The sequence below is a fragment of the Equus asinus genome, chromosome 27, assembly GCF_041296235.1.
Source record: "Equus asinus isolate D_3611 breed Donkey chromosome 27, EquAss-T2T_v2, whole genome shotgun sequence".
In the NCBI taxonomy this organism is placed as follows: domain Eukaryota; kingdom Metazoa; phylum Chordata; class Mammalia; order Perissodactyla; family Equidae; genus Equus; species Equus asinus.
This window is the reverse complement of record NC_091816.1, coordinates 19,798,892-19,818,568: the sequence shown is the minus strand read 5'-3', so window position 1 is coordinate 19,818,568 and position 19,677 is coordinate 19,798,892. Positions and strand designations below refer to the sequence as shown.

The 19,677-nt window shown below is 43.3% G+C and overlaps 1 protein-coding gene and 1 long non-coding RNA gene across 2 annotated transcripts in view; one reads left to right on the top strand and one right to left on the bottom strand.

Annotated features, from left to right (window-relative positions):
* PDGFRL (platelet derived growth factor receptor like) overlaps positions 1 to 19,677 on the bottom strand; it is a 47,284-nt gene that overhangs the window by 4,775 nt on the left and 22,832 nt on the right. The window contains exons 3-4 of the mRNA XM_014836499.3: positions 5,589 to 5,740; positions 1,163 to 1,456 (exon numbers count right to left, since the gene is read on the bottom strand). Coding sequence (XP_014691985.2) covers positions 1,163 to 1,456; positions 5,589 to 5,740 — 446 coding nt within the window. The remainder of the gene's footprint in view (positions 1 to 1,162; positions 1,457 to 5,588; positions 5,741 to 19,677) is intronic.
* Positions 1,327 to 7,380, top strand: LOC139042304 (uncharacterized). Its single transcript, XR_011498873.1, has 3 exons — positions 1,327 to 1,500; positions 2,344 to 2,490; positions 6,530 to 7,380. It is a non-coding gene; the product is annotated as an uncharacterized lncRNA (long non-coding RNA).

Below are 19,677 nucleotides of genomic sequence, written 5' to 3'. Positions count from 1 at the left end.
ACTACCCTTAGGAAAGGGGGTTTCAATACAGCAGAATTAATGGAAGTTACTGGAGAGAAAAGTATTTCATGTATGAACCTACTGAATTGAAACTCCTCACTACAATGGTCATGTTAAAAATATGTTCAGTGGAGAGATTTGGGCATATTTCAGTTGTATCAAGAAGTGGGGAGTGAGGCCAACTGGAAGAGAATTAATTTACTCATGTGTGGGATTTTTCAAGCAGCCCTCAGCATGGAGAAAGGATATAGTTATGTTCATCGAGGATGATGTTTTCTTGGACAGGTAGGAGGAGAGTACAAAGAGACAAGGAGTTCAGGGCATTGACAAAGAGCATTGAGGTGATGAGCCCTGGAATCTAAGCTGGGGTAGCGGGGCAGGAGAGCACTGGGGAATGTAGAGAGTAGAGGGTAGAGGTGAGGATCAATGTGGAAGGAGTCGCCAAACACCGAACAAACAAACAATTTGGGATGGTATGAGGCTATGGTTGGAGTTGGAGGTCTGACTCAGTGATTCGTAAGTCAGAGCAGTTGCAGTTGTGGACCTGTTAAAATAGTGACCAAGGTAGGGGTGTCTGCCGTGAAGGAGATGAGGTGGTCAGTGAACCAAGCCAATGGGTTCTGAGTAGATGTCACCCAGAAAATGGAGCGGCAAGGAGGCCAGTGAGCCAGAGAGTTGTGACAGGAAAGGAGATGAGAAAGCTGGTGTAGCCACGAGCCATGAGTCTCAGAGGAGCAGAGGTTCCTAACAGAGGGTGAGAGAATGAAGGTTGGGAAGTGGGACTGGGCGCAAGAAGGACACTGACCCCACTGAAAGCATGGTGCCCTTAGGAGACAGCCGATTTTGGTTAAAAGAGAGAGGATGTTCTCATCTGAGCAGATGCTCTAAGAAGAGGTTGGAGATATGGGAGAATTGCTCATCAATCATACAGAGGTAGTACCAGAGTTAACGTTTTACAGATTTTGAAGAGAAGGGAGTCAAGGGGTGTTGGGTCGGGATTCCAGTCCAGGAGATGGAGCATTCTAGAAATGATGGTGTAGAGAAGAGCCTTTAAGAACAGCATTCTGTGCCTCATAACGTCCATCCACAATTGAGAACAGCAGTACCTGGTACTGACCAGCTGGTATAACTAAGCTCTAGGCGCCAGTAGGAGCAGGCTTACCTTCTACGTAGAGCAGTTGGTACTTGACAGAGATCTGAGACTTGCCTCCAGCCTCCGCCTTGCAGTAGACCACCCCCTGGTGGTCAGAATGAGGATGCAGATACACAAAACCTCTCTTCATGTCATAAACAATGTCCGTTCCATTGGCTGGGATTTCTTTGGCTGGGAACTCCCTGTGGAGGGTGACTTTGGCTGACAAGACCGTCACTCGACAGGGAACCACAGCCTGTCTGTCCGGGTTCAAGTAGACAACATCAAAGTAACTGGGAGAAGGTACAAAAAGTTCTCCTTTCTCTGCAAAAGGAAAGACACAGGCTTATTTATTCTGGAGAAACAAGGTGAGCACACTTTAAGGATTCTTACACTCAGAGCACAAAGATGGGAGGGGACTGGCGATATACTCAGAATACTGAGTCCTTGTGAATAGAAAAAGCTATTTTTTTAATGCTTTTCCTTTTTTGGAAGAAAGATTTTACTTCCTATCTCCTTAAAGGTAACAAAAAAGTATTAGTTTAAGCCCAAATCAGGCCCATGGATTACCCCACTGAGGAAGCAGGCAAGGGGACTGATTTCCTTATGTTAAGAGCAGTTTTAAGATCTGTGAACAATCTGCTGTGTCTCTGGAGAATTAGCCCCATAGCCATGCTCAGTAAGGTCCCACGGGGGGGGGTTTCCCAGCATACAGAGCTCCTCTGAGAGGCCCCGCCCAGTGAGGGCACCGGCATCTTCACCCTGTCCTCACAGCCCAGGGGACCTCATTCCTGCCAACGTCAAGGAAAGACAATCAGGGAGGGACAGATGAGGAACCCGCTGGCCTCAAGTTCTGAGCTTGACTTGGCCACCACCGGCCTGAGGACCTTCAGTCAGTTTCTTATATGCCTCCTGGGTTCACTCTCCCTGTTCTCTTAAGCTCTAGATGATGGCATTTGATATTACAGAAATGAGGTTTATCCATCCTTTCCTTAGGACAGCCAGAAATCTGGGTTGGAATTTTTGGTTTGTTTTTGGCACGGCACATTGAATCCTTAGTTTTCTGGATCATTCTGTGAAGGAATATTATAGTAATTGCTAAGAGAAATCTTTGAACGTAATCACACTCTAACATTTGTTAAATTGTTTCCCATGTTTTTCCTGCAAGGTTCTGGAAATGAATAATTATTCTTGGCTTTTTCCTTCACTAGCCTTCTTTGTTCCACGTTCATATGGTGTTTTAGGGTGGGGACGGAATTCCTGGACACAACATCAAAAGTCTTCATGGCCCACAGTTCTATGGCCAAGTTTGCTGACATGGAGGTCTTTGCCCCGGCTCTGCATGAGATCAAGAAAGGGTATGTCATGGCTCAGTGAGCCTCCATCATTTGCAAGGTTTTGTATCAGGCCAAGTGATTAGTGCCGCTTCATGATAAATTGACTTTCAGGTTTAGGCAAGAGGCACCTTTGTCAATGTCGCACCTAACACCCATGTGTTCACACAGAGAAAGTCTGTATGGCCTTGCATGTGTCACTTATCTCTCTGTGCTTCAACATCTTCATTTGCAAAGAGAAGAATCTGGAGTAGTAAAGGCATCTTTTTAGCAAAAACATTTAAGGAATTTATGATTGTAAGATTTAGAAGCAAATACTGTTTTAAGGTTTTGTAGAGGAATCTGAACCAATGAGCAAAGCCAGTAGAACAAGTGAACGATCTGATTTCAGAACACAAAAATGTGGTCTTCTGGTACCCTCAGACATGCTTTGAACGAAGTGACCACACAGTTGCTTTAACAAACAGCAAAAATATATTTGCAATCAGTAGATTCCATCTACCAAAAAAAAGGCATTGAAGTTCATTTAAAAAACTGTAGATGAGATATGCCCCCTGCAAATATGTTTGTATTTATTCCAGTAGATGACAAACATTACCTTAAGAAAACACGGAAATTTAGATTTCCAAAGAAAAATAAAGTTAATAGGCTATCAACTAAAATCCAAATTATAACAAATTCCATATTTAGCAAGGTGCTGGTTAGTGTGGTTTTACTAATGTAAGAATTGGAGCCCAAGTCTTTTGCTATGAGAAAGCCCCACTGCTGGTAATTTCTCCTCCCTGGCCTGGGTGATAACTACATGTGTATGTTCACTTGAGGATAATTTATTGAGCTGTAGAGTTATGATTTGTGTATTTTTCTTTGTATATGTTATACTTCAATAAAAAGTTAGAGAGGAAAAGAAAACCCTTTGAGAACCTCCTGGATGAAGATTAAACACAACATATAACAGTTGCTTAACCAAAAATTGCACGAATTAACAACAGGCAAAAAGAAGCTTCACAGTGTTTGCAATCAAACTCCAGGAAACACACAAACATAATGAATACCAGACGTTTCTCTGTGTGGGTAGTGGGAAAGCATATGTCTGAAAAATCCAGAGCCAGCAGGGCGAAGCTCAGCCTCCCTAACAGCTCATCTGGGTTTTGCAAACCCGCCCATGCTTAAAAAGACAAATTGCTAAGTACTGTACTGAAAATCTAAATGGACTCTTAACCTAGTGTTGAGCAATGAGAAAATGATACAACAACACATTAGGGCACCTCCCTTTTTGATCCAGGTTTCTGGAGAGTTGAAATAAATATTTATTTTTAAGCCTTCCTTTGCTTCACAAAAGGGTTTCCATAAATTAAGAAAGAGGACTGGCCTCCAAAACTCAAAAAGAACCCATAACCCTAATGGGACATTCTGCTAAGGGAGGTCTTCAATTTAAAATCTCAGTTCAAAAACCAATACTTTGGGAATACACAACAGTGCTAATCTTGGCAAAGGATCTTTATTCTGCAATTTGACATATGATATCAGCCCTTTTCCAGAATAACAGGCTCTTATTAGTCTTAATCAAATGTCTTTTCCACTGTTGCTTCCCAGTGTGGTATAATACTAAGGACACATGGCAGTTCTGTATAGCACGTTCCAGAATGAGGATCAGAAAGGATTACCTATGAACAACTGTTAGCAATTCTCCTGACAACAACAGTTATGCTAGCTAGTGTCTGTCTGCCTGTCTATCAATATAGCCTCACTTTGTCCTAGAAATGGGTTAGGGCTGTAAGAACATTGGATCCTGGGTCAGAAAGACTGGGGTTGACTCTTTACTCTGCCATGACAAGTCATGGGACATTGAATGAGTCGCTTTGCCTCTTTGCGTTTCAGTAGCAGCGTTATTAGTTCTCGAATAGAGATAATAAAGTAGCTTCTCCTTATTTCCAAGGGTGTTGTGGAAATCAAGTGACACATATGGACTTCCAGAATTGTCGAGTGCTCTGCTAATGCACTGCTTGCCAGAGAAGAGCCATTTGAGCAGGAAGGCAAAATACATGAGATGTTGTCAAAGCATTCATTAAGGGCCAGTGCATAAGATCATCTGAGTCATAGCCCTGTCACTGTAGGTCTGAAAGGTAGATGGATTCAGAACGTAGACAAATGGCAGGAAAGCCCCTGTCTAGACACTACTGGGCACTAAGAAAGCATTCTGGCTTCACCTGAAATGCCTTGGACAACCGCAGCATCAGGGGGCGGCATTTGTAAGATTCCTGAAAACTGTTCCTGACCTCTGAACCTTGTCGTCGAATCGTCCCCTCTAACTTGAGAGTTTAGAGAGCTCAGCAGAGAAAGGAGGCTGGCAAGCTGCAAATACATACCTAGCCCTACAGGGGAAGAGAAGAATTCTCCACTCTGACCTGCACATTTTCAGGTGCAGAAGCCACAGGGCCACAGCCTTTGGGAATCCTGCCCCCAAGACTTCAGCTCATAATACTCATAAGAACAAAAGCGAGGAAGCCTTTAGCCAGGCATTCTGTGACTACGGAGGTTCCAGAAAGGCGATCGTCACCGGTTCTGAGAGCATAGTGAGTAGAAGTCTATACAAGGCTGTCCAATAGAGCTTTCTGCGAGGATGGAGATATCCTCTGTCTGGACCATCCCGTAGGATCGCCACTAGCCACATTCAGCCATGGAACACTTGAAACGTGGCAAATGCCACTGAGAAACTGTTTTTAATTTTGTTTAATTTTAATTAATTCCCATTTAAATTGAAATGGTCACACATATCAAGTGGCTACCATATTGGACAATGCAGGTACAGACTCTGGAATCAAACAGTCCTGAGTTCACATGCTGCTCCAGCCACTTACTTACAGTGTGACCTTAAGGACGTATTTAGTCTCTCTAAACCTCAACTTTCCCATTGGAAAAGATGGAAATGATATTCATACTTATCCTGGAGGGTTGTTATGATACTTACATGAAATAATTGCTGCAAAGCTTTGAGCCCAGAGCCTGGCCAACAGCGAGTGCTCTGACTGTCATCATTTGATATTCAGCACCCAGTGAGAACATTTCATTCTGGGCCAAATCCAGAAGTTGGAAGAGTTCCACTGATACACCAAACATTTTACCTGTAAAAAAGATGTAGGTGGAGCCCGTTTTGGCCTCGTCCCTCCTGCAGATGTAGCCATTGCAGAGCTGCCCCCAGCAGCTGAACTCGCCCGTGTCAGCCGCGGTGGAGTTGACCAGGGTCAGCTGGCCATAGCGCTCCTGCTGCTTCACACTGTCAACACAAGCAGAGCCGGATCTCAGCTGGGCCAGGGCCTGGCAGCCATCACTCCTGCTCCACTGCTGTCACATATAACCCCCCACCGTGGCCCGGGGCAGAGTGCCCTCTCTCCGATGCCACAAACTAATAAGAGTGTATTTGGGGACAAAGTGTATGAGTGTGGCAGGGGATGGAGGCAGAGAGAAAAGCCTTTCCTAAGAGGGAATAATACCTGACAATTCTGTTTTCCAAAGAGAGGAAATTCTCTTTGACCTCAGAACTGGGGTTTCCTTAAGTAAAATCACTGGTGCGTGGGCCATGCAGCCACGGAAACTCAGCCAAAAAGCCTTGGGCAGGGATTTTCCCAGCAGCTTTCATGTCTAATGAGTTTTAAACAGCAGTCAGCAGGAAGGAAAGCACACAGCATTCTCCAGGACGCAAAATTTCTTTGATCGATAATGACAAGTCTCTGAATACAAGCTTGGATTCTCTGAGATGCTACATTATGATATCAAAAAGGAAAACTTTCCTTTAGGGAAAAAAATGCATTGATTGTTCAGCCCCACTTCCGGTAAGGTACTTAGAGCTTTTGGGAATTTGAACCTCTCTGGCCTTATGCTGTTATTTCTACTTTATTTTCTCGTTTTTTTATCTCTTGTATTTTTATCTTATTGCCTGTGAATATATTTGCAAATCCCTTCAGTTCCTTTTTGAAGTAAGGAGAGACATAAATTAATATTTATTATTATGAAACTGTCCTATTAGCCCATTGTGCTGGTAATTAATTGTATTCTATTATGACAGGAATGCAGATTTATCATCATCGGGACGGATGCTCCCCTATGGCTTACGAGCCTCAGCATGTGCGGATGCCAAAAAAAATGGTTTTATTCTGAGGATGCATCTCAGATACCCAAATGTTTCACCGCTGTGAGATCCACATTCTTTTCTGATGTAGTCCAGACTCTCCTGTGGCATGTTACAGCAACATCTCGACGGTCGCCGCTTTAAATTTAGCACCCAGCAAAATGTCGGGTTGGTTGGTTTTAAACACAGCCTGTTCTGGTTCACCGCTGAATAGCTGCTTTGCCCACCAGTTCTGCCAAGAGGTGCCTCTGTACTCCCACTCTGTCAACTGCCTCCTTTCAACTGAACGGAAATCTCTCCTCCTTCAGGAAGCTTCTAATTAGAAACTCTCTCAGGAATCTCCCTGCTTTCCCCTAGTGACATGATTGGCTCCCTCGTTCTCAACCCCTAGGACACCCCTGGCTTCCTGTTATTACAATAGATGGTAAAAACTTGAAGGGGAGGGACTGGCCATATTTGTTTTATATTCCCTAAGCAAGAAATCTGTGCAGAGTACACAGTAAGGATTCCCTAGAAACGAGTGGACTGAAATTGAACTAACGCACAGCATTGGAACTGGAAAGAACCTTGGAAAGCAGGCATCCAGCTTCCAGGATTACACATGAGGAAACTGAGTCTCAGACAGCAGAAGGCACCTGAGACCCGCAGCTGGTGGACAACTGAACAAGCCTTCCTTAAGTCAATTAAATATGTACTGAATACCCACTCATTAGAGAAGAAAATGCATAAAAGCACTTCATGCCATGTCCGGTTCATTGTATTATCCTAATTATATCTTCGTCACATATAATTGCAGTTTAATAGTAGTTGTGAATCCTACTACAACAATGACAAATAACACACACCCAACATTGGGGAGAGTTAGCATGGAAAATAAAAACCAGTGAACCGCAGGATATTACAATCCAGTTAAGAAGTTAAAACTAATATACACGAAAAGATCAGAGAATAACTAACGGGGTGCTCACTACAAGAACAATAGGAATTCTGAAAAGGGATTCATCACTGTGGGTTGAAGAGATCAAAGGCAGCTTTAAAGAGGAGGTGAGATCAGCTGGTCTTTTAAAGTCGGAGGTGAAGGGACAGGGCCAGCAAGAGGGCTAAGAGGCAGTGAGCTCCTAGTCCAGGAAACTACAAGGGCGGGGAGGGATCTGTTCTGCTCATTTCACTGCCGTGGCCCCAGTGTGTGGTGGGTGGAATGCACTTGATAATGACTCTAGGATTTAATTCATCAATTACAGAGGGAGACAGAGGGAGTGGGTTGTGAGTCACGGGGTTGAGAACAGCCAGCAGGGTGCATGTCTCACTCACCAGGCAGCAGGGACCACCCTCAGTTCTGGAGGTGGGGGGTGATGGGTCCACCTTGACCAGGGCACAAGTCAAGAGAACAGGAGTGGGAGAGGCAGGAGGAAGCAGGGGAGGCTGAGAGGTTGTCACTGAGATCAACAGCTGGTGCTAGGGCTGGGCTGGGGGTTGGCAGTGGAATGGAAGCAAACTCAGGGAATGTTTTCTTGGGGAAAATTTATGACAGACTGGGTATAAGAAGTGGAAGAAAGAGAGACATCAATAATGACCACTCAACTTGTATTTCCATGTGTCAAAAAGAATGAGATTTTAACGGACTGAAATGGAATCATTGCAAAGAGAAAGGAGAGTGGGGTAGGCAATATGGTAGATTCGCTATTGGAGATTTTGAATTTGTGATGACATGTGCGTCATTTAAGGGTGGACATCCTATGGGCAGTCGGAAATACAGGCCTGGCACAGAGGAGATACAACAACACCAGTCTGGTATTTGGGGGAGTTGTCTAAAAAGGGCTGAGAGTAGAAGCTAAAGGAATAAGTAAACTCGACAAGAAAGAAAAGGTTGAGAACAAAATCTAGAGCCAAACTAGGGACAAGCAGGAACAGAAGAGGTGACAGAAGAGAGAAGAATCAGGAAAGGAAATCATCAAGGAGAAAGTTTCAAGAAACTGATGCTTGAAAGCATAAGATGCCTTTAATAGAGATTCATAACAACAAACACACATGCATTTGGCAGAATGAAAGTCTTCGGCAACCACACAAAGGGGTTGTGAGAATGGAGCTGGATTTCAGCAGATAAAAGACAGAAAAGTGGAGTAAGAATGGAGGTGGAGGTCTTCCCAGGTGGACCATAATATCTGGCCACATTCCCCGTAGAGCTCGGAACCAGGGCACAAAATCAGTAAGTAATCCATACACATCTCAAGCACCTTCTGTGGGCCCAACATTTGCTAGCACTGTGGTGAGAGAAAGTATAAGATGCCATTCCTACCAGGAAAGTAATTGGGCACATAAAAATTTAGCTCTTGGGAATAACCCTACCACCACCGTGAAATCTGCATGCTGTATCTTTAGCAGGATTGGGGGTGGAAGGAAGGAAATGCCCTGGAAAACATTTCTGGATTTTTCCACCCCCTCTTATGTGCAAACAATATAAAACAGGAAACAAATTATTTAGCAGGATTACAGTTTAAATACCTGGATTTAAAATGTCCATTTCTACTCATGGTCTCACATAGTCCAGGTGGCGGGCTATGGAATATGACCTCAGGCCTCTAGAGGAAGAGTGTGTGCCATGGAACAGAGACAAGGATTCACCGAGCCCTGCAGAGCGCTGTACAGAGACGCTTCCCCTAAAGATCCCCCCTTCTCTTGTAGCCACTTAACAAATCAGGGATGGAAGAAGTGGAGGATGTGAAATTTGAATGGAGCAAAAGGAGGTGCTGCAACAAAGTGCCAAAAAAAGTATAATTAAGATAAGCAGAATTTACATTAATTGGAGGCAGCTCTCCACATCCCAGCATATCAGTTCACCTTGGGTCTTTTTCTTTCAAACTCATACTTCCAGACCTGACCTACAGTGAGCTCAGTGATAGACCAGTCCAGGTTTCAAAGAGTGTTTGTTCAAATTGAGGATTCTGTGTGTGTGTGTGTGTGTGAATGCACACGTGTGTATGTATCTCTTCCAATGGACTCCCATGGTCTTTATAAACACAGAGTCTGTTCCCATCAGTGGAGGCCTGAAGCTTCCTGCATGTAGCCCAGCCTCCTCTCTTCTAGAGGGGGCCTATATCATGGGATGGCACAGAGTAGGGAGCTGACAGCTCCCAAAGTGGGAGACCACTGTGCATCTCACATAGGGCAGTGAGCAGCTGACAATGGTGGGGGTCCATGCTCCATCCTTCACCCAGACTCTACAAGCCAAGGGCAGGAGGTAAGCCCTTGATTACAAGCTAATTAGACATTGGTCCCATAAATACTTCATGAGTGCGAATTAAGTGGGAGGTTCTGGAGCAGAGAGGGAGGGACATAATGATATCTAAAGAGTTCCCTGCTCTTGAGTTCCCCTATGCAAAGTGCCATGGGAATTCCAACAAGGGTGACCAGAAAAAGCTTCAGGGCTGAGAATCTTGGGAGAAGGGAAGAATTTCAACATTCACAAAGAGGATACATGATTCCAAGGGAAGGAGAGCCCCTGAAAGGAGACAGAAGACGGGCTCAGTGCATAACTCACAAATGTTTGACTGGAGCACAGATGAGCAGAGAACTGTGGTGACCAGCAGAGGTCATGTGAGATGTAAGATCATGGACTTTGGAGCCACGCTGATGGGATTCAAATCCTAGGTCCACCATGACCTTCAGACTCCTTAGTTAGAGCCACACCTTCCACAGTATGGCTATACCTACCTCTTCAGACTTGTAGTAACAACAACAATAGTGGCTAACACTTATGGAGTGCTGGGCATGCCACTAAAATTCTTCAAATAAGTTCAAGACTTGGAATAGTCCTGGCACAGAGTAAGCGCTCCACACATTTTGGATATTGTTATTAGGATGGTCCTCCTCAGGTCTCACAACCACATCAGGATGGAGGGACTGTTTTTCCTCTTTTACTGATGAGGACACTAAAGTCAGAGAAGGACCTTGTCCAAGGTCTCCCAACTGTGAGTGGTAGAGCTTCTAATCCGGTGTCACACAGACTCCGGTTACAAACGTTTGTAACTGAAAAGGGTATGGATTTCCAGCCTACCAAAATGAGATGAACTGAAGGAATTTTGACTGACAGGTGATGGATGCCTCGAACTAGCTTGCAAGTCCTGTTAAATAAGGTCACACACACACACACACACACACACACACACACACACACACACTCCCCAAACAAAAACATGGAAGATCTGATTAAATTAGCTCAGTGTTATTCACGATAACCCAATTTCTATTTTAATGGGCAGTTAACCATTCAGTAAGTAATTGAAGGTGAAAAGGACAGGAAAACTACTAGTTATTAAGCTTCTACTATATAACTGACTGTACTCGAGGTACACATTATTTTCTCCCAATCCCATGAGATGATGATGATGAAAAACTACCAATAATAACTAAAACTTTAGTGCTTAATCTGTATTAAGCACTGTTTTAAGCCCTTTACGTATTTTGACTGATTTCATCCTCACCACAGCCCTGTGAGGTAGGGGTTGTTATCCCCATGTTGTAGGGGAGCGAACTGAGGTTAGATAAGTTTCCAACTAAGTGTTGGAGACACAGGAGAAGAAGTGGAAGGTCAGTTTAAAAGACTCTCCCAGGGCCACTCAACTATGTGATTCAGATACTCTGCCTTGCAGACTCACTGATGCCTCCATTGGCATAAAACAGAAATGTAAGGAGTAAGGTAAAAAGACGTAATCGAATACCCTCCTTATTCAACATTCATTACACATTCACAAATTAATTATTTAGATTCCACCACATGCAAGGAACTGTGTCAAGCATCAGGGGAGACTAAGATTCGTGCATATTTGCTCATCCTGTTTCAAGTGTTTGTACAACATCTGTATTTACTCTAAGCCTTCTTTTAAGAATGTGTCAGAAAATAACTGTTCCATGATATGCTGGGAATGGAGCCATATCAACAGAGTACAAATCTTGGGAAACAGACAGCTGGGTAAGATGTATCAAAGCTCCACAGTTGAGGATGAAAAAAACAGAGACAGTGATGAAAAGAAATATGTATGAGGAATCAGTAGAGATGCAAATATACAAACCGAGTTACTTCAAATGAAAATAATTCCAAGATCAGAAATTAAGCTGAAATATCCCTATGTGTCTGTCTGTCTTTCTATATATCTATCAATCTCCATTCTTGAGTACTATTCAAAGACTCAAACTCAACTCAAAACACTTGTAATATAACTACAATATTTCTATCCCAACAACAGCTTGTTAATGTATGTGAAATGTGACTCAGGTCTTTTCTACTGTAATGACTTATGCCTGATTCTTCTGTACTATTTAAAAAATAGTCATAATGGGTATTTTTCAACTCTGTCACAAGAGATCACATATGTGATGTCCCTCTAGCCCCGGCAACATCTCTTTCATTTCTCCAGGTTCTTTCTTTGACACTGACCACAGATTCTGACCTCCATACTGGAATGTCCCCCCTCTCTCCTCATTCCAGCTCTTCCAGCCTGCTAATGTCATCCCTTCTTTTTGCCTCTCTTGCCAACCCACCTGGCTTCTTTACAAAGGAAATGTCCCTCATTTTCCTTCAGAGCTTTCCAAGATTCTAAGAAAATGAGATGTGGATGTCCCTTTGACACCACAAGCCAAAACCAGGCCTGACACTCCAGAGAGTAACCAAGTAGAGAATCCTGTCAGCTGCCTAGAATAAGGCATAGCCTGTGGCCCAACAATTCCACCCTTAGGAATAAATCATCGCTACCTGGATGTTTACTGAAGCAATGACTGTGACTGTGAAAAATGGAAAATGATCTTAGAGTCCAACAATAGAGGTTTAGTTAGACATTCTATGGTATTACAACCATAACATTGAAAAATATTCATGATACACTATGGATGGAAGGAATCATAAAAGGGTTTGTACATTTTGATACATTTTACATATAAAAATAAAACTAGAAGATTCTACACTACAGTGTTGACAATGTATCTTGGGATATTCAGTAACCTCTTCCTTCTTTTTACCTATCTGTAGTTTCTAACTTTCTAAATTAAATGAGCATCTACTATTTTGTAATAAGAAAATAGAAACTATAATAAAAGCAAAACAAATTAAACCACCTACGGAACTGCAGAACAGATGCTCTGTGAACATGTAATTGTGGATGGCTCATTGGTGCTTTAAAAATCTGGAGGTGAGTTTTATATTACATTGTCTTTTTAGAACGTGGATTTCCAAAACACAGGACCAGAAGGAATTCCTTTGGAGGCCGAAAAAATCCAGTATATTATTTTGCTCTGATTAATAGAAATACTGCCAGTTGGAGTGGACAAAATAATGAAGAGTGCAGTGTGACTTTGTTCTCACACCTGCTCTACTCCCCTTGCGCGTGTGGCCTGTCCAGGCTGTGCCACCTCCCTGGAGCTTAATCCTGACCTCCCAAGCTCCTGGATCTCATTCAGCCTCCCTGCTCAACTGTCTCCTACTGGTGATCTCCCTATTTCTTTTGGTGGAGCCACAACTCCACCTGTTAGCCAGGCTGAATCTAGATATCAACCTTGACTCTCCATCTCTGTTCCATGCCTTATATTCTATCAGCTGTTCCATTCTTTACATTCTATCAGCCAACAAATCAATCCTTCTGGAAAAATGTTTCCTCTATCCCCTTCAGATGCTCTACAAAACTGTCAAATAAACTTTTCTAAAAACTACATTATTATCACTTCCAACTTTACAATATGAGCAGCTCCCATTGTGCACCAAATAGAATACGGTCATCTTTGCCTGGAATTCAAGACTCCTGTTCTCTCCCAACACCTCCACCATGAACCCTCCTCTCCAGCCAGCTGAGCTCCTCACCAACCTGACACATTGGCTCATTTCCACCTCGGCCCTCTCGCCATCTTCTTCCCTCTGAAAGACTCTCTTCTTTTTCCATCTGGCCTAAGCCTGCTTACTCTTTGGAGCTCCATCCTTAGGGAGACCTTTTCTGTTCAGTGACATTTGTAAAACATTGATTAAGAGCATGCACTCAGGAGTCAGATTTCCTTGGTTCAGATCTTGCCTCCACCACTTACGGGCTCTGTGACTGTGAACAAGTTACTTAATCTTACTGTGCTCAGTTTCCTCATCTGAGACACGGAGATAATAATAATCCCTACCTTCTAGAGCGTTATGAGAATTAGTTAATAAACGTACAAGGTTGTAGAAGGATGCTGACACAGAGCAAGTGCTCCACAAATGGTAGGTGTTATAGGGGTTGCCCCAGGACACACTGATCTAAGCTTCTCACACCCTACACCTAATGTTCGTAACACAAATCTTGGGAGACACACACACATTCACACACACACACGCACGTATACACACTGCTTTGTAGTTGTAACCTTTTCAACTCCCTGTTCCAATTCTCTAGTGGAATGATCCCTTCTGAGCAGGAACCGCGTCTTACGCTTGCCTACATCACCCACAGCCTGCGCACTGGCACAATGCTACGCAGACAGCAGTTACAGGTGACCGTGTGCAGAACAGCACAGAAGTCAATGAGTGAAACTGAGTTGAATAACTTGTCCAACGGCTCTTCCTTCTTCGCCCCCATGTCATCTAACATGAATTAAGTACAAATGCTGAGAGTCACTAGAAGAAACTTTAGAGATCATCTGGTTAGATTCCTCATTTTACGGAGATCAAGTGACTCACCCAAGGTCACACAGCCAGTTAGAGTCAGAGCTGGGAACAGAATCCCTGGGGAGTCCTGGGAAGAGAGTCTGGCCTGCTTCCCAGCAGTGCATTGGAAAGGAAGTATATGTTTATTATTTCGAATACTTAACCAAATCCTGACCGAATGAGTGACTTAGAGGAAGTTTACGGCTGATGGCAAGACACAACTGAACAGACATGTAGTCACCATGTAGAGAAACTCACAGAAATGATAAGTAGATCATGGTCACAGAATTTTGACAAGGTCATCTTTCAAACTTGGCAACTATACAATACTGATGAATAGGAGTTATTTATGTTAACAACTCACATTATTACATTTCTGGCAATTCTAATCTTATGATGCAGAATAAGCCCATCACTACCTCTCTGTGGGTCACATAAAAAAAGATCCCCCAGCTCTGCTTAGCTGAATGCTCCTGGCCACATCTTTGGGGAAGAATAAGCCCTGGAGGAGGAGTGACAGAAGACAATGGAGCAAGCCTCTGCCACCCTTGTTAGGAAAACAAGCAGTGGGTTACTAATGGGCTGGCGTACAGCCACAGTGAGTGTATTATGGCCAAGTTATAATGGTGAATGCAGAGGCTGTGAGCTGAGCCCCATTCGCACCTGGCACAATGAATTCACAGCAGAGAGATGCACTGAATCTCTTCTCTTGCCAACATTTTCAAAGTGCCTGCTCATATGGATGCCACTCGGCTGGTAATCTTCCAAACAAACACCAGAAACCTAAAGAAATAGATGGCTTTCTTAGTGTAGAGACCAGAAGGGTGCTGGGAATTAGGTTCAAGTCTTGTTTACTTTTATTAAAAGCAGTGCAAACTTGAGAAAACCCCTTAGCCTCTGTGGGTCTAACCTAATCATTTGTAAAATGTATGGTCCAGGTCCCATCAGTGGTTCCCCAAACTGACTGCATATGGCAATCACTGGGGAGGTTTTATGCTCTTCTCCTTGGCTCTTCTTTCACATCTCTCCATCTTATCTTCAAGGCCTGGTCTCCAAAATTAGGTAATCAATCACTCAATGAATCAGTCTGCCTCCCCAGCCCATGTTGACAGCTTCTTTCTCTCCTTCCCATCAGCCCTCATGCACTCACATGTGACCACAAGCTGTCCATTGTTGTTCTGTAATTGTATCTGGTATGTATGTCATTTATTCCACTAGTTCATAAGCTGCGTGTGGTTGGGACCACTTCTGGGTTTTTTTCACATGGACTTTTCTGACTTAGCGGACTGTCTTCACGTATAAATTAGGTTAACAATAACTCCATTTGCATGCATTCTGCTCAGCTGAACACCTATTAATCTCAAGCTGTGACACTCTTGCACAGTCACTCCTCTTGCTTTTATATGAATGGTTGCTGTCCCATGTCTCTTCCCCCACGATGCCCACCATCTGATGCCATATCTTGTGCCATTCCATGAGCCTTGAAGGTAAATAAATGTATGAAGGCACGTTCTCTAGGATCATTTCAGGTTGGTACCCAGGGTCCCACACCCCTGCCTTGTCCCGTCTGCCGGGTCAAGTTCATAGAAGAGTAGGCTTGTTATAGGGTAGGGTGAGCTTGTGCTGTCTGACCTTCCCTGCAAGGCAAATGAAGCACCACATTGAACCTGGGTGCTAAGAGGTAGGGTGGGGTTGGGAGCAGGGCTTCAGGCAGGGGGAATGTGAACTGAAAGGCAAGTCCAGGGCAAGGTCAAGATCAAGTCCAACAGGCAGGCTGTGCCCAGGATTTGAATCGGCGAACCCCGTGCCACCGAAACGGAGCGTGTGAACTTAACCACTGTGCCACAGCGCCAGCCCCAGTATATCTATATTTTTTAAAGCAGAGTTTCATTTGTAAAATACAAGCAATCACTTAATGTTATACTGTAAACAATGTTCCATTTTACAACAGTCTCCAAAAGTATCATAAAAAATAGTCTGTGATATTGCTATAGTGTCTTTGGTTTGATGCATTCACTTGATTTTAATCTTCTTACTATATTTTAAAGCTGTGTAATGCATCTGGGATAATCAAACTTAGACTTACCAGAATGCTCAAGAAATTCAATGTTTTGGTTAACAAAACATTCGTTTTAAATGAGAGTTAGTAGAAAATATTTCCCCCCAAACTGTATAACGTGCTTCAACACATTTCCCCACCTTAATGACTATCAGACTGCGACTAGCTGAATCTTAGAGTACCTTCGGACCATTTATCTGAATATCAGTGAGTATCCCGCAGTGTTACAGACATCTAGAGTTTGTACGAGATTGAGATCCACGTCTAAAACAATTTTTAAAAGCAAAATTCCTGAAAAACTGGCTGTTTTCTGGTGATTTACCTCCTTTGGGAACAGTCTTGTGAATAAAATTAGCCCATCTTTACTGAGATGGCTTAGCATGTGTGCCAAGAGCTTTCCTGGCGTGGTCTCATTCTAGCCTGACAACACCGCAATGAGACTGGCTCTCTTATTGCCCTCCCCCGCCCATGTCCTGAGCGGAACAGAGCTGTGTTTTCCTGCAACCTGAACAGTGTCAGAACATCTAGTACACCCAGAGAAGTCCTGTATCCTGCTGCCCCCGCCAATCCATCTCTGGGGAATGTTGGAGGGCCCGGCGCTGGTGCCGTTGAGTCTGGGAAGAGGGAGTTCCACCTTCGGGGCTGGATAAGTTAGTTATTTTTAATTCGACTGTTTTCTGGAGTAGGAATCCATCTGAAGGCAAGTATCAGGGTTCGGCTGCAGCATATTCCTTTGATTTCCCACTGCCCATTGGACCCACGCAGCACCTCCGGGAAGTACGAAACAAAGGGTGAACACCAGGATTTTCAAGGGACCTCATCATCTCCATTTGTTCTGCTCAGAAAATAAAGTAAAACAAGCTTTGGAGAAAAGTGAATTTGAATTAAAAAGACACCTGAACACTAATATGAATGTACTTACTGCCACTGAACTGTATACTCAAAAATCGTTAAAATGGTAAATTTTATGTTATGTGTATTTGACCAAAATAAAATAAAATAAGGCGAAGGGGAAAAAAAGACATCTTCCTTAGTACAACAGTAGAGTATTATCCACAATATTTACCAAAATCTGTGCAGATTCTTTCTCAACAGTGGGATTCTTCTTTTAAACACTTCTTAACATCTTTCTCTTCTTTCAAAATGTCCCCCGGACCACACTCCTCTTGATGCTGGAAGCGGGTTAGCCTGGCCTGGAGCCCGCTGTCTGCCTCCTCGGCCCACCCTCCTTTGTGTTGTCTGTGGGTGGAGTAAGCTGTTGCCAACTGTAGCTGAGCGAGAACCAGATGCCCTCCCTTCCCTCTAGAAGCTATTTATTGTTTGCAGAGGAATCAGCCATCAAAGAGATCTCCTGTGCCCCTCCCACTCTTCCAAATGTACGGTTCTCGACTGAAAAATGCTAACATCCGACCAGACACCACAGAAACATCCTGAAAGACAATGCCTGGACCCTGACTTTTCTAGGGAACAGGCCAGGGTTTCTTTTTGCCCACATCAGCCCAGCTTGTTTTTATTGCTGTGACCTTACTAACGTCTCCCTCTTTACCTGGCATGATTTATGTTTAAGGCATCGTCCAGGCCACTTATTTCAAGTTTCTTCTTATTTTATTCCTGAGCTCAGCATTGTGCCAAGAATTCCCCTGCTCTGAACTCTGGAAGTGTGTTGTGATGAGATTAAAGAACCAAAATATTTCCAGAGAAAATGGAAATGGATCATGTTGATTGCTCAGCAGAAGTTGATCAGATGGTCCAGAATATTCTAATATTAATGTTTTTTATATTATCAAGAAAATAAAAGCAAAATTTAAAAAACAATTGCAAAGAAACATTAGGGCTAAGAATATATCCATAGGCTCCAGTTTGTGGAAAATGGATTTGGGGTGCATGGAGGCAGGAGAGGTACCTCTCAGCCTGGGATATGACATGGTCTTTCTCCTAAAGGCAGTGAGGAGTAATAACCCTTACACTGTGGTCTATATCCCTCTGTACCTTCTATGAATTTCTAATTATAAAGGCTTTAAGTCAATGACTCATAATTGTCCTTAGTTTCACCCTAAATTCATCAACATGGCTGACAAGGCCCTCCATGTCTGACTCCTGCTTATGTTCCAGCATCATCTGTCCTTGGTCACATCCTTCCTCCTCCTGCCTTGAGTCACCCCATCTCCCCAACACACCTCAACGCCCCAGGTGCTATACTCTTCCTTGCTCTAGGCAGTTCCCTCCTTCTGGAATTTTCTTACCTTCTCCTCCTATCCCCTTCTTTACCTGGTTAACTCTCAGCTTTCACATAGTAGCTTGAGTTTTCTCCTCCCTGACTCTGTACTTCTGCTAGCAAGGCACTCACACAGGTATGTATTAAAATTGTTTATTTAATAGTTTGTCTTCCCATAAGAGTAAAAGTTCTGCGGGTATAGAGGTCGTGTCTGTCTTGCTCACTATCTTATCTCCAGCATCTACCTAGCACAGGACCTTGAACACCCTAGATGCTAAAAAAAAATTGTTGGAGGAGAGGAACAAAATAAATCAAGGGAAGGCAGGGAGATGGTGGAAAAATAGGAGAGCAGGAAGCAGGCAGGGCAGAGGAGTCAGGAAATAGAGCATTCAATAAATGGTAACAACTATTGTCAGAAAAATGTCTTTGCTGTTTCTGATCTGAAAAGAAAGTGGAGCTCTATGTGATCAGAGATGGACTGAGTCTGGAATTAAAATCTGGATCAATTTCAGTCTTCAAAGTGCCCAGTGCTCTGGGAAGACTCAGCAGGACTCAGAGCTATCAATGAATTTATCCTTGTATGGGCACATAAACTCACAAATGTGTACCCCTTTTTAAATTTATTTGTTGGGAAATTGAATTCTATATTGTTTAGAACATAACCTGAAACTGTGACTACTGAGTAGCCTAAAAGGGTGAAAGAACCATGCGCACAAGTGTGCACTTACTGTACTCAATTAGTTCTCATTTGAAATGCTTCGTTTATTGGGGAAAGGAAAATGGTAACACAGCTGAAGCCCGCCATCTAGCGGACCTTCTAAAGACATGGGTTTGCCAATGTGAAGGAAGGAGCAAGCATCACAGAAGAGGAGGCCTGGAAGGGCCCCAAGAGCATATGTCATCCTGGCTCCATCATCTGGGGGGAGGTCCAAGTCCACCTTTTAGGATGAGGGATCATTTATGGTCTTCTGACAGAGCTCTCCTTTCTAAATAGCCCAATGAAATGTGTTAACATTCTGATGTCTAAATAGTTATCCTAAATCAATGTGAAATTTCAATTACTTTCAATTCAAAACTATCCCAGCAAGAAATTAATGCACCATGCTGGAGAAGTATATTCTGTTCATTTTTGTGTTAACCCTTAACTTTAAAAGTCA